This window comes from Puma concolor, chromosome A2 (assembly GCF_028749965.1).
Source record: "Puma concolor isolate L17-30 chromosome A2, mPumCon1.1.hap2, whole genome shotgun sequence".
NCBI lineage: Eukaryota > Metazoa > Chordata > Mammalia > Carnivora > Felidae > Puma > Puma concolor.
Genome location: NC_141668.1, coordinates 89,940,507 through 89,955,536, shown reverse-complemented (window position 1 = coordinate 89,955,536; position 15,030 = coordinate 89,940,507). Strand labels below are relative to the sequence as shown.

The following is a 15,030-nucleotide window of genomic DNA, read 5'->3' as shown; positions in this document are numbered from 1 at the left end:
TAATGAAAGTTAATATTTGGAGAGACCATGTTTACACCATTTCCAACTTTGAAAAGTTGAACATTTACTGAACACATTACTGAAATTTGAGAAACTGTCAGAAGTTCAGAGAGGCTTTCCAAGTGCCATTGAAATCATTGTGTGCCTAAGGTCGATTCCTAAAATTCACTTTTATTTTTATTTATTTTTTTGTAGTGTTTATATTTGAGAGAGAGAGAGAGTGTAAGCAGGGGAGAGGCAGAATAGGGAGGCAGAGGATCCCAAGCGGGCTCTGTGCTGACAACAGAGAGCCTGATGTGGGGCTTGAATTCACAAACCATGAGATCATGACCTGAGCTGAAGTTGGTTGCTTAACCGACTGAGCCACCCAGGCACCCCTAAAATTCACTTTTAGTAATAGTAATAGCAGGGGTGAGATGTTAGAGGACAGGAGGAGAGTTAAGTGTAGCTCTTGGTAACCTATCCTGGAAATTTCTTGCCACAGTCTAGCTTTTGCTAGTTTGATTAATTCTTGGCATTTTACTACTGAGATCAGTAACTCATCTTCTTTGAGTAGATGCCTCCTCCTTCACTTCTTTTTATTGTTTTGTTGTGTTGCTTGTGGATTATTTGTATGACCTTACCCACTGTCCCTGTTGTCCTGGGGTTCCCTGTCTGGCTTCCAACTATATTCTTGCTGTCCTCTTGCTCTTAAACCGTAGCTTATCTCAGTTTCCCCCTCATGCCCAGTCATGGTCATGGTGCGTCCCTTCATCGGAGTTAGGCCTTCCCCCCACCCCCCCTGCCTTTTTTTAGTTGTAATTATGGAAACTGAAGAAAATTAAAAGATTCAAGTAATCTCAATTCTACCATAAAACAGAAGTATTATTTTGACATTTCTGGAAACATGGTTGATTTGAAAAAATGTATTTCATTTAGGAGAAATATAGTAAAGGCATTTCATGTTTTCTATTAATATATATGAGTACAATTAAGTTATGATATGAAGGTACTTTAACATTTGAGAACATTACCAGCTTAAAATCCTTTCAGATGGATAAATATCTTCTATTTTTTAGGCCTTTCTATTATTGAACTGATTTTATCAAGTGGTTTTATTTTTACTTATTTATTTAAAAAATTTTTTTTTTTAGCATTTATTTATTTTTGAGACAGGGAGAGACAGCATGAACGGGGTAGGGTCAGAAAGAGAGGGAGACACAGAATCTGAAACAGGCTCCAGGCTCTGAGCTGTCAGCACAGAGCCTGACGTGGGGCTCGAACTCACGGACCGCGAGATCATGACCTGAGCCGAAGTCAGATGCTTAACTGACTGAGCCACCCAGGCGCCCCTAAAAAAATTTTTTTAATGTTTATTTATTTTTGAGAGAGAGAGACAGAGCACGAGCAGGGGAGGGGCAGAGAGAGAGGGAGACACAGCATCTGAAGCAGGCTCCAGGCTCTGAGCTGTCAGCACAGAGCCCGACGTGGGGCTCAAACCCACAAGCTGTGAGATCATGACCTGAGCTAAAGTCGGATGCCCAACCGACTGAGCCACCCAGGCGCCCCTCAGATGCTTTTAGATAATCATTTTTTATTATTTGATTTGATTTGATAATCATTTTTGAAAGCACAACAACTTAATGCCTTGTATTCAAGATTGTATTTATTTATTTATTTTTTTAATTTTTTTTTTTTCAACGTTTTTTATTTATTTTTGGGACAGAGAGAGACAGAGCATGAACGGGGGAGGGGCAGAGAGAGAGGGAGACACAGAATCGGAAACAGGCTCCAGGCTCCGAGCCATCAGCCCAGAGCCTGACGCGGGGCTCGAACTCACGGACCGCGAGATCGTGACCTGGCTGAAGTCGGACGCTTAACCGACTGCGCCACCCAGGCGCCCCTCAAGATTGTATTTAGAACATCCCTTTTTATCCTTATAGAAATAAATTCAAGGATTCTTAAAAATTAAAGAGTTTATAAGACAACATTTGAAAGTAGAAACCTTTTTCTCTTTTTCATAAAGGTGCTAGATTTTTGTAGAATTATGAATTTATTGAACTCAGCTTTCTTTGTTAGCCAAAAGAATGTTTTTCTAAGTAATGGAAATTGGAATGTAAGATTACATGTAAGTTAGGAATCAATAAATAGTAAATCACCATCAGAGTATAGTATAATTTATGTGATTGGATCCTAAGAATAGTTACAGAACAAAACAGTTATCATGCCTGCTCTGTCACCTTGGAAAATGTCAAAAAGAATAAGGAAAAAAATTAAAATTGTGCTGAAATGCAGAAGTCTGTCTGCAGATTAATTCTAACTAGCATCCATAGGGCATTTGTGGCCACTCTGGAGGACAGCATACATGTTGCGCTTGTATTCTTAGTGCTTGTTTTTGTATACTGGTAATACATTCTAAATACACTTCAAAAGATTACTGTTTACCTAACATCAGTGTTTATGTGTGTACTTAATGTTCTTAATGTCTATTCATGTTTTGCTCAATAATTTTTTATGAAAATAACCTTTAAAAATACTTAAAAATTTCCTAATATTATGGTTATATGGGATTGCATATCTGTTTTTCTTCAACTCTTATTTTCTCTCTGGGTTGCTGTAGCTATTTTAATGATGAGAGATATTAAGTTGTACATTTTTTTTTGTTTATTGATTGAAACTAATGATTTCTTTGAAAATTCACATAAAAAGATCTTAATTATTAAGGAAATGTGTTTCTTCATTTCTATGAAATAAACCCTTGTGTGACTGTCCCTAGCGTTCATGAGTAACCGAAATGTCCATTAACCTAAAAGTTTTATGGAAATTCTAAGTGATTATGTTTGAAAATTTGCAAGCGGATGAACTCCTTGATTAGGTTTTTGAAATAACACCTATTAATATGCAAATAATTTGTCATATATTGTAACTTTGCTGGATTTATTTGAAAGAAAAATTCAAATGGAATTGCTGCTCTGATTAAGATTTTTAAATGCAAAGTTACTTTTATTTTTCTTTCTTTTACAGACTGACAGAAATGTGACTGTTCTCTTTCTCAGTGAAATTGTTTGGGAAAAGTTTCGTCCAAATACTGGGTGCTTTGAGCCATTTGTCTTGTATTTCCCTGATTATAGCATAGGTAAATTTTAAAACTTTGTTTTGACAAATGATATTCACTAAAATACTTTTTGTTGTTTGAAAGATTAAGCTAGCATATTCAAATGGGAATACTTTGATGTCTTAATCTGTTCGGATTTGCTGCCAATCTCAAAAATGTAACTGTACTTACAGAGGTTTTAGTTTGAAACTGTGAAGGGTTATTCTTGTATAGTTGTTGAAATGTTTTGAATGAGTATTTCTCACATATTTGTGTTAATGGTGTATTTTCACATTTTTAGTCAGTATAGTAAGATGTATATATTGAGATTGTAACTTCCATGCAAGTAAGTATCAGACTAGGTTGGCAAAGCACGTTTAAATTGTATGAAATCTTTATTTACCATGTACTTGGGTTAAGTATTATGTGGAGTGTATCTTTTGCCTTGGTAAATCTCATTTTTCATTACTGTTTCTCTTACAGTACCAACTACTAGGCCTTGTGTTTATTTCTTTGTGGCTTGTATTTAATCTTAAATTTCATAGATCTTGATTATTTTTGTCTTTGGAAGAACACGGTGGCTTTTTGTATTGCTGAGTAGTTCTGTAGATTAGTATTGTGTTGTCACTATACAAACAGGATACTTCTGACTCAAAGTTTACAAATGTGAAGCATAAAGTGATTAGCAGGCTATGAAAAAATAGCATTTCTTGACCTTGGCCTCATTAACACTAGCCTCTGAGCTAATCAGCTGTAAACATTCATTGTTAAGATAAACACATTTTTGCCTGTTTTCACAAGAACAGCAATCAAATAACACCTTGCCTTAGCTAATTAACTGAGAGAGAAAAAAGGAACCCAAAATAAATGGAGCCCTTATTTTCAGTAGTTTCTCTTCCATGAAAATTGCAAAATAGGGAGAAGAGAAAAGGGTAGGAAGAAAAGGAATAAATCAAAGGATTTCAATAAAAAAATTCTTTGTACCTGTGTCATCACTGTTCAAAGTTAAATTTTTTCATGACCCATGTTAGGTTTAAGTACTGAAAAATTACTTACAGATTCAAAAAAAATTTTTTTAACATTTATTCATTTTTTGAGAGAGACAGTGAGTGGGGTAGGGGCAGAGAGGGAGACACAGAATCTGAAGTAGGCTCCAGGCTGAGCTGTCAGCACAGAGCCCGATGTGGGGCTCAAACTCACAGGACTGCAAGATCATGACCTGAGCTGAAGTCGGATGCTTAACCGATTGAGCCACCCAGGCACCCGGTACTGAAAAATTATTTAGAATTTAAGAAAAGTAATTTTTTTTTTCAACGTTTATTTATTTTTGGGACTGAGAGAGATAGAGCATGAACGGGGGAGGGGCAGAGAGAGAGGGAGACACAGAATCGGAAACAGGCTCCAGGCTCTGAGCCATCAGCCCAGAGCCTGACGCGGGGCTCGAACTCACAGACCGCGAGATCGTGACCTGGCTGAAGTCGGACGCTTAACCGACTGCGCCACCCAGGCGCCCCAAGAAAAGTAATTTTTAAAAAAGCTGGTTTTCTACATCTTAGTGAAGTGTTAAAGTATGGTATAATGAATTGTAGAATTTTATTTAAAATTTTAGACAGTAAAGATATGAAGCCTCATTGATGAAGAGAATTTGAGGACATACTTAATTAAAGTGATTGTGCCAATTTCAGAGAGCATAGGCTAATAGGTTTTTGAAAAGTAGGGGCGCCTGGGTGGCGCAGTCGGTTAAGCATCCGACTTCAGCCAGGTCACGATCTCGCGGTCTGTGAGTTCGAGCCCCGCGTCAGGCTCTGGGCTGATGGCTCGGAGCCTGGAGCCTGTTTCCGATTCTGTGTCTCCCTCCCTCTCTGCCCCTCCCCCGTTCATGCTCTGTCTCTCTCTGTCCCAAAAATAAATAAACGTTGAAAAAAAAAAATTAAAAAAAAAAAAAAAAGAAAAGTATATAATAATGGGGCCATGTATAATCTGATTATTTAATTGAGAGCCTTCTACATACCAAGATTTTTTTAAAAAGCAAAACCCCATAATCACACAAAAAGTCATTCAAAAAGGAAACATTAATTGATAAGCCAAATTATAGTTTGAGTAAGCATGGAGCAGGAACAAAGGAATAATCTTAGTGGCTAATGTCATCCAATCATAACTTGATACACATGCCATCTGTAAGAATGGTGTTTGAAGTTCAAGATGCCCTCTCCTCTCAGCAGTGATGATTAGGGGCCCAGTTTGGAATTCTTGTTTTCTGATCTCTACCACATACAGACTACTCATCTTTTGGTAGAGCATTTTTTCCCCCTTCTGGTGGATTATAATTCACTTTCATCAGATGTTTGGTTTGGTTACTGTATCATTCATTCAGGATAAGTTATGCTCCAATAAGCAATCTGACAATCTCAGTGATTTATAGTTTCCCATTCTTAACAACCTTTGTGCAGTTGTTGTCTTATGTTTTACTTATACATTTATTATAAACCTCATATTAAATTATTATTTGGACTTGAAAGAAATAAAAAATCTTTTATTGTTTATCCTGCTTGAGATGTGTTGAGCTTCTTGGATATATGAGTGTATAGTTTCATCACCTTTGGAAAAATTTCAGCCCTTATTTCTTCAAATAGTTTATCTTTGTTCCCCCCACCCACTTTCCTTGCCTTTTCCTGAGACCGCATTACATGTGTATTAGACCCCTTGATATTGTCTCACTGAGTCCTTTTACTTATTTACATTTTAAATCTATTTTCTTTGTGTTCTATCTGGGATTTTTTTTCTCTGTGTCTTTAAATTCACTAACTTTTTTTCTACAAGTGTCTAATCTGCGGTTAATCCCATCCAGTGGAATTTTTCATTACAGATCTCATGCTTTTGTTTTCCTTTGTATTTTTGAGATGATGACCATGTTTATAATAGTTGTGTTTATATCCTTGTTTATATCCTTGTTCACTGATTCCATAACCTCTTTTATTTTAGGTTTCTATTGACTAATTTTTACCTATTCTAGGTATTAATTGTATATGTAGTAATTTTTAATTGAATAATAGATATTGTGTTTTTTGTTGTTGTATGTTGGGTACTTTTCTAGGAAGCACTTAAGTTTCTTGAAGATATATCTGACTCTTTTAAGGTTATTTTTAAGCTTTTTTGAAGGGATGCTCTAGAGTAACCTTTATTCCAATGGTAATTTTAGCTCTACTTCTGTGACATAGCCCTACTGGGATTTTTACTGAAAACCACGTGTTTAGCATAGTTTCTTCATTCTGACTGGTGGCAGTATGAATGATTTATAGTTCTCTGTGAGCTCTGATAATTGACTGACACCTCTCCACTAACTGTTTTACCCCAGAAGTTGTTTTTGCTTGGCCTATGGGGTTTTACTCTGTACATGTACAGATTGGTATTCAGACAGGAGTGAAAGGGAGCCACTGTGGAGATTTCTGGAGCTCTTTCTCTCCATAACTCTTTCTCGTACTCTACTTGGCAAATTCTAGCTACCTTAGGTCCCTCTACTCTGATCTTTGATTTCTCAATTCATTGGGATTAATGGCTCCTTTTGGAACTTTTCTGTATCATAGTTCTACAGTTACCTCTTGTTGGAAAGCCTGGCCTGGTGATGGCTCATTTGTTTCCTTTTTCTCAGGTAGCACAGCCTTTTTTGCGTATTGTTTGATGTGTGAAAATAGTGTTTTTCTATATTTTGTCCAGTTTTTAGTTCTTTATTACAGGAGAGTATTTCTGGACTCTTTTTCATGACTAGAAGCTGAAGTCCCTCTTCAAGTTAGGCATGGTTGTTCTTTGTGTGTTAAATTATACTTTGATAGTGAAATTTTAAGACAACAGAAGACCAATCAAGTGGTTTCTGCTTCCCTTTATTTACTACCTGTTTGTGCCCTGTTTTCAGCTTTCCATTAGAGATGGGATTTTTCCATAAGTTTGAATACTCCCAGGCAATTAGAGCTTCCATAACATAGACTTGTACTCTGCAATTTTGCCTGTAGTCTAACTAAGCAACTGGTCTGCTTTTATAGCAACACAGTGAGATCTCTCATTCTTATTAAGACTTTTGTCAGGATTGGGCCAGTGGTAACATCTAATCAACTTTCATGTGAGGTACTCAGGGTCACCGATAAGGAGGATCTGGATAGAGATGGTCCGGAGGAGCTTAGGAATGCAGTCTGAGCTGGAGACCTGTTTTCCAGATTTCCTCATCTATGCATCTGTAGACCATCATTTTGCCTGTGTATATTCATCTGTCTTACCATCCATCCCTTTTCTTTTTCCCTCTCTTCTCCTTTTTTCTATCTATCCAGTTATTTGGCATCTTATATATATATAGATAATTTTATCTCTGAGTCTTAAGGCACCTTTTAGAGATTTTCCTTGTATCATCAAATATTTTCCCATGCATAGTTTTAAAAAGCTTAGTAACATTAAATTTAAAAAGTCCCATTAGAATGTAAAAATACATAGACTCCAAAGTCAAGCTTTGGACTTTGTGTATTCTTCAGTGGTTGTGATATAAAAATGCATGTGGTAACACTCTCCTGTACAGAATCCTTTCAGGGTAATATTCCAAGTATGTAACTGGGCTTTCGAATGTGCTGCTGTGTTTTTTTCTTGTTTTTATTTTTGTTTTTGTTTTTTTGTCAGCCTTATCTAAGAAGGACCCCCTTAATATAGCTATATCTATGTTTCCCTTTACTTGTAAGTATTGCAAAAATCCTGAACCTGTGGAACTAGGTTTAAAGTACTAGTCACAAAGATCTCCTAACTGAGGAGTCTAAAGAGACCATTGCACCAGGGAGTCAGAGAGAATTGCAATAGGAATGAATGACTAATTGATTCCCAGGTACTTATACCTGGGAAATTTTGAATAGTGTGTGGTTGTTTCTCTTTAATTAAAAAAAATTTTTTTAATGTTTATTTATTTTTGAGAGATAGAGACAGAGCGTGAGCAGGGAAGGGGCAGAGAGAGGGAGACACAGAATCTGAAGCAGGATCCAGGCTCCGAGCTGTCAGCACAGAGCCCGACGCCACGCTCGAACTCATGAACCACGAGATCATGACCTGAGCCAAAGTCAGATGCTCAACCGACTGAGCCACCCAAGCGCCCCTGTTTCTCTTTAATTTTAATTGTGCTTCTACAATATGGTATTTCCAGCAGGATAAAATAAAGTTTAGGACTCTAAACATGTGATATTGTATAAAGCGTTTAAGATATAAGAGAAGAAAAATAGAGATACCAAAGTTTTAGGAAGAAAACATGATTTATAAAAGGAGGAATGACAAGATAATTTTCATAAAAATACAGGAATTCTTTTTATTTTTAAAAAAATGAAGAGCATTTTCCAGTTTGGTGGTCATTTATGCAGTACCCCTTTTTTTTCTAGTTGATTTACTTAATAGGCAGAAAAATAGAATATATTATTTTTCACCTTTGATACTGATTTTGCTTGCAAAGGTTCTTGAGATTTTCTTGGATGTCATTGTTTAATATTTGTTTTAAGCAACATTTTGTAATTTTTAAAGAATAGTAGATTCTTAATTCTTTTACTTCAGTTTGAAAAGTTGTGTTACTTTCCTAATCTCAAAAGTTTTCTTACTCCTTAATAATTGCCTGGCCTGTATATTTATTGTTTTATACCTTTGTAATAAAATTCTAGAAGATATAACTGGAGTTCTGGGTTAATCCTTAAGTTCATTTGTGTCTTTTGAACAGGGAACCTTCAAAAGATCTTGTCGCATGATCATCCTCCAGAGTATTCAGCTGATTTCTATGCTGCCTATATTAATATTCTTCTTGGAGTTTTCTATACCGTCTGCCGAGATTTGAAGGAGCTCAGACATCTGGTGAGTGAACATTTTACTTAAAAAAAAAAGAAAAGACTATCTTTTAATAATTTTTCCATGTAGAAATGGTGTGAGGTAGGCTAGAAGCTGAAAATTTATTCTGGAAATTTGGATTTGGCCTTTTGAGGCTCCCATAAGTAGGTGGAAGCCTGTGCCTTAGTACAAACTGCAATATAATCAGAAAACCTTCATTCATCTTTAGTTATGTCTTCTTATTCCTTAGGAGTATTTTTTGTTTCCTTCCTTCTCTTTTTCTAATTACAGAAAATGTAGAACTTCACTAAAATCAAAATGAGAAATAGAAAGGAGGTATAAAAGCTGAATAAGAAATTTAATATCTTTTACTTTTTTTTGTAACACATTTCTTTTAGGTTTTGTGTATGTAGCGATAGTGGTCTGGCATCTAGATCAGCTTGAGAATAGAAGCCTTAATTATAGGTCTTTCATGAGGCACTGACCTTGAGTTAGTAATATTTATATAAAAGGTTACTTTTAATATTTACATAAAAGAGTACTTAAGACACTTAAAAGAGTAGAAAAACTGTTTATATTTTACAGGCAGTTTGGAAAGTGATCATATGTACTTTAATTTTTCTTTGATCTTTCGACTTTTTAATTGTCTGGATGTGTCTGGAAGGGGAAGAGGCAAGAAAATCCGGTTTCTCTTTTAGAAACCTTCCGTTAATACTAAGATTTTGTCTACATTTAGAGAAAGTAGTAATATATCTAAGGCTGAAACACAGTTACTTTGAAAGGAACAGATTCTGTAAGTTTTAGCATATTTTCTTTTTCTCTTTTCTCTGAAAAGAATCACTTAGAGGGATTAAGTATATGTTTGAATGTGTATTCAAGACAATGTAGAAGAAGGTGACTGTGTAAAATTGTGTTCACATATAATATGTTTTTCTGAGTTTTAGATTTTAGGCTTCTGATTTAGATGTAGATTTCAAGCATCTTCTGAGTAGGGAAAAAACAAAAGGCAAACTTTTCTAGGTTCAAGCTCATCACTGACATCTCTCCAGCAATTGAATGTCTTGCATCCCTGGCGCCCAAAAGGAAATGACAACAGAGGGGCTTACAGAAAGAAGGAAGGGTCAGTACACGGTCCTTGCATGACATGTAGTTAGGAAGAAATACTCCTCTGCCTGCCATCTTGCCTGGTAACCTGTGGTTACCACAACCTAGATGTCCTTGAATCCTGTGCGATTCTGTGCCAGCAGCCATTTAAAGTAAATCATGAAGTGTAAGAAGAAGGATTAGTTAAGGAACTATTTCCGCAAAAATGAAATGTAAGAAAATATATATATTTGAATATGGTATTTTATATTGTCCTTAGGTTTTACTAAGAAATATTTAGGGGTGAGATTACAAAGTTGTTTTTGTTGTTGTTGTTGTTACTCTTCTATCATGTTCGTAAGCTTGAAGTATGGTTTAAGCTTTTACTACTACTAGTAATACTAGTGAATATAAGAAATAATCTGCAAGCACTGGAGAAAAAAATAGGAGTGTTCTTATTTTCCTCCTTATGTAGAACATAGCATAATAAAGATACATTTTCCTTCAAGTGGATACTCTTATTTGTTTCAAACTTTGTAAATGGCATATTTATTGAAAGTTTAATAAATCACCTGCAAAAATTCTTTTCAGGCATCTTTTCTATGTATATGCTTTTGAATTTGCCTTAGAAATTATTTCTTTAAGTATTATTTTTCTGGAGGCTAGGTCTGGAGGTAGCACAAGAATATTCATTTAGGTTTGTCTTCTCTGACAATCCTTAATGATATTCCTAAAAATAGTAATTAAAATTTTTTAAAGGATCAATTGAGGAAGTTATTTTTATACTTATATATAAATGCCAAACACAGAATGGTTTATTTTCTAAAATTTTCTTGCATGATCTTTTTAAAGCAAATCTGTCACACATCAAGTTTATTGTATTTTAAACTTTTTTCTCCCTAAATATCAGTATTCTTAGAGATGACTCAGAAAAATTAATTGCTTAGGTAGAGCTTAGTAATCTTTTAGAGTGCAATTCCAAGTTTCTGATGCTGTTTTTGTTGTTGTTTTGTGTTGTTTGGCCCTGTGGCTTGTGGTGTTGACTAGTGACAGTGGCTAAGAAGAGATGCCAGATAACTGAAGTATATTTGATGGAATGAGCAGAGGAGTTATATTGAAATACCTTAGCTCTGCTGCTTACCAGTATGTTATGTATGTAATTTTATGTATTTCAGTTTCCTCATTTCTAAAGTTGGTGGGGGTGGGGGTGGGGGCGGGGGGGCGGGAACAGACCAAGAATACACGCCTCAGATGAGTTTTGTGAGTATGAAATGAAATACTTCCTATCAAAGTGCTTATAAAAATGTTAAATGATATTATTGGTAACACTAAGCCATTTGAACAAATATTCTTCTTTTAAAATACAAATAGGGGGGCTCCCAGGTGGCTCTTTTGGTTGACCGTCTGACTCTTCATTTCAGCTCAGGTCATAATCTCAAGGTTTGTGGGTTCGAGCCCTGTGTTGGGCTCTATGCTGGCAGTGCAGGGCCTGCTTGAGATTTTATCTCCCTCTCTCTCTCTGTCCCTCCCCAACTCATTCTCTCTCTCAAAATAAATAAACTATAAAAATAAAATACAAATAATTTCTGAGAGGATCATTTACCTTTTGTGAATTATTTTAGTGAAATTTTAACACAGCTGGTTTTCATGTAGCCAGGGCCCAGCAATTCCTAGGGAATAGATGGTTTGATCTTAGTTTTGAGCAGGGGTCCCATGGATATTTGGAGAGTGGGAAGGGGTGGGTACTGGGCAGCAGGCCAGTGGAGGGAGCTGGTGTGGAGACCCTGCTCCGAGTACAGGCAGTCTTCTGCCTTGCGCATAACTCCACTGTCTCACATGCAGCTGACCAGCCTAACGTAACTTCTGCTTCAGTCACGACTCTCTCGAATCTCAAATTCTTTCATGTATTTTTCAAACACTTTTTTTTTTAATGAGGAAGACATTGTCACAATTCTGAAATGGTTGCAGATTTGTCCCCTTGCCCTCAGTTGACTCATACACAGTACACACGAATGTGTTTTTCCTATATATTAGTTATTTTCGCTTATTTACGATATGATTGTATGGTAGGGAAAAATGATCCCTGAGATCTAAAATGAATTAGATTATAAAATTTTGCAAATAAGAATCATGGGGTCTGGCTCCAGAGTATATGCTCATAATCACTATATTACAACTACCTCTTCGATAATAGCCAATTTTATTGAGTAGTTATTGTGTGGTGGGTACTGTTCTAAGCCTTTTTCCAACGTTGACTCAATTCTCAACATCAACCCTGTGAAGTAAGGCATTATCATGAATCCTCATTTTACAGATGAAGAGACACAAGTTTGTCATTACCAGCTGTATGTTCTTGGGCAAGTTACTTAACCTTTTTGACCTTGAGTTTTTTCTTCTGTTCAGTAGGTACAATACCTGCCTCAAAGGAATTTTGTGAGGTAAAAAAAAAGGGTGGGAAGCACATGTACAATGCCTGATAGTTGAAGGGGGAGTAGTTAAATTTAGTTCTCTTCCTTCCTCTGATGAGCAAAGACTCATGGACTTAAAAATATGCTGTGATCTTAACTATGTCCAAGAACATATATCATAGCTTGGGAATGGAGACCGCTAAAACTGCTGTAGGTTTGTGTCGTATGTTAAAGTCATATATTGAAGAAACAGGAAGTTTGAGGGATGATCTGGCAGAACAGCTATCATTCCACTGATTGCAAGATTTGGTTTGACAAATGGCAGGGGTAGTGGTTGCCCTTCACCATTTTTTTATATTTTTATACTGATTGATTTATGAATGAGGATGTCTTCGACATAGAGAAGAGCTATTCTTTGGTTAAAAATACCGAAGGGGGAGGCAGAGTCTTTAATTAGGAGAAATAACCTAGTTAGGTTTGTTTTTCTTTTGTATTTTCTCAACTTTTTGATGAAAGTGTAACATAGGTATAGAAAAGCACAGAAACCATACCTATGTATCTCAGTGAATTATCACAAAATGAAAACACATGTGTAAATAAAACCAAGTCAAAAAGTAGAAAACTACCAACATCCAAGGAGCCCACTTCATGCTTCCTCCCAGTCTCACCTCTTCTTCCTTCCCCAGAGATAATCACTATCTTTGCTTCTAACATTAAAGGTTAGTTTTGCCTGTTGTGGAACTTCATCTAAATGGAAACATACAGTATGCATTCTTTTTTAATCTGTCTACATTTGCTCAACATTTTGAGATATTCATCCATGTTAAATGAAACTGGAATATTTTGAGTAGTCCCGTAATCGTCTCTAGACTGCAAGAAGTGATATTTAGCTGGTTTTCCCAGTTGGACCTTTATAGGGTATCTTTATATTTGGCCTAATTGAGAATTATTTTTATATCAGAACCATATTCAGTGGCACTGGCATGTTAATAGCTTGCTCTCATTATTTTATTAGACTATTTACAAAATGATGAAAATATTGGATAGTTTCAAAATTTAAGAGCGATTTCTAATTTACAGAAAAATTACAAGTACAGTAAAAAGAACTTTTCCTCCTTTTTCCCAATCATCTGAGATTAAGTTTGTGACCTGATGCCCATCACCTCAAATACTTTAGTGTGCATATCCTAGAAAGACATTCTTCCACGTAAGTACAGTACAACTATCAAAATGAGAAAATGGACTCCTTGCTACAACCCAATCCTTAGACACTAGTCAGGATTTGACAGTTGTCACAATAATGTGCTTCAGAGCAAAAGAATCCAGTTCAGAATCATATATTGCATTTAATTGTTAAATTTCTTGAACATTCATTTGGAACAGTTCTTTAGTCTTTGACTTTCATGGCCTTGAGACCTTTGAAGATTATAGAACAGTTTTGTAGAATCACCTTCAGTTTGGATTTGTCTAATGTTTGCTTATGATCAGATTCAGGTTATGCATCTGACAGGAATATCACAGAAATGATGTTTTGTTCACATTACATCCTATGAGGTATTACAGGATTTCATGTTATTTCATCACTGATAATGTTCACTTTGATGATTTGATTAAGAGGTTTTTTTTTTTTTTCTTTGTGATATGTGTTTTGTGGGGAGGTACTATAAAACCTTGTAAATATCTTGTTTCTCGTAAGAATTTCAACCTAATCATTTTTTCATATCTGTCTGGCTTCAGATTATCATATGTTAAGATAGTGTGATTACCAAGGTAGGTATCACCTAATCACATGAGCCCTTTAAAGCAGAGAGTTTTCCATGGTTGATCAAAGAAGGGGAAATCAGAGATTGGAAGCATACTTTAACTTCTCTGTAAGATGGGGATGATAAAAATAATGTCTACCTCATAGGATCATTCAGAGGATTAAGTGAATGATCGTATAGAGAATGTAGAGCACTTAAAATAGTAAAACCTGACACACCGTAACACCTCGTTGCCTGATTGAATTAATGTTAATACAAATTTTCTCAGTTCTGATTTTCATTCCTTTTAATGTTTCAGAGATAAAATGTGGGTATTTATAAAAAAGGCAGAAGAGTTCAGACATTATTTCTACTTGCCCTTGGAATATTAGAATATTTTTTACATTTATACTTCAACATGTGTATTAGTGTTCTATTGCTGCGTAACAAATTATTGTAAATTTAGTGGGTTAAAGCAGTAGACATTTATTAGCTCATAGTTCTCTAGGTCAGGAATCCGGGCATTATTGCTGGCTTCTCTGATCAGGATATCACAGATGAAATTAAAGTTTTGGCTAACTGTATCCTTAGCTTGAGGTTTTGGGGAAAATAGCTTCCAAGCTCATTCAGACTTGACAGAATTCACTTCTTTTGGCTCGAAGAATGAGGTCCAGAACTGTCTTGCTATCTGTCAGCCAAGTCTCAGACTTCCTAGAGAGCACCTGTATTCTTTACCACATGCCTTTCCATCCACCAGCTTGCAAGGGTGTGTTGACTCTTAGACACCCAATCTCTGACTTCTGTGACTGGCTACAGAACACTTTCTGTTTTTGAAGAGCTTGTGTGATTAGGTCAGACTCATCTGATTATCTCTTTATTTTAACTCTCCCAT

At 35.8% G+C, this 15,030-nt stretch overlaps 1 protein-coding gene across 4 annotated transcripts in view; it reads left to right on the top strand.

Annotated features, from left to right (window-relative positions):
* The window catches only part of ORC5 (origin recognition complex subunit 5), a 147,389-nt gene that overhangs the window by 15,891 nt on the left and 116,468 nt on the right, over positions 1-15,030 (top strand). For all 4 annotated transcript variants that reach the window (XM_086696881.1, XM_086696882.1, XM_025929583.2 and 1 more), the window contains exons 5-6: positions 3,004-3,115; positions 8,802-8,932. In XM_086696881.1, the coding sequence (XP_086553007.1) occupies positions 3,004-3,115; positions 8,802-8,932 (243 nt within the window). The remainder of the gene's footprint in view (positions 1-3,003; positions 3,116-8,801; positions 8,933-15,030) is intronic.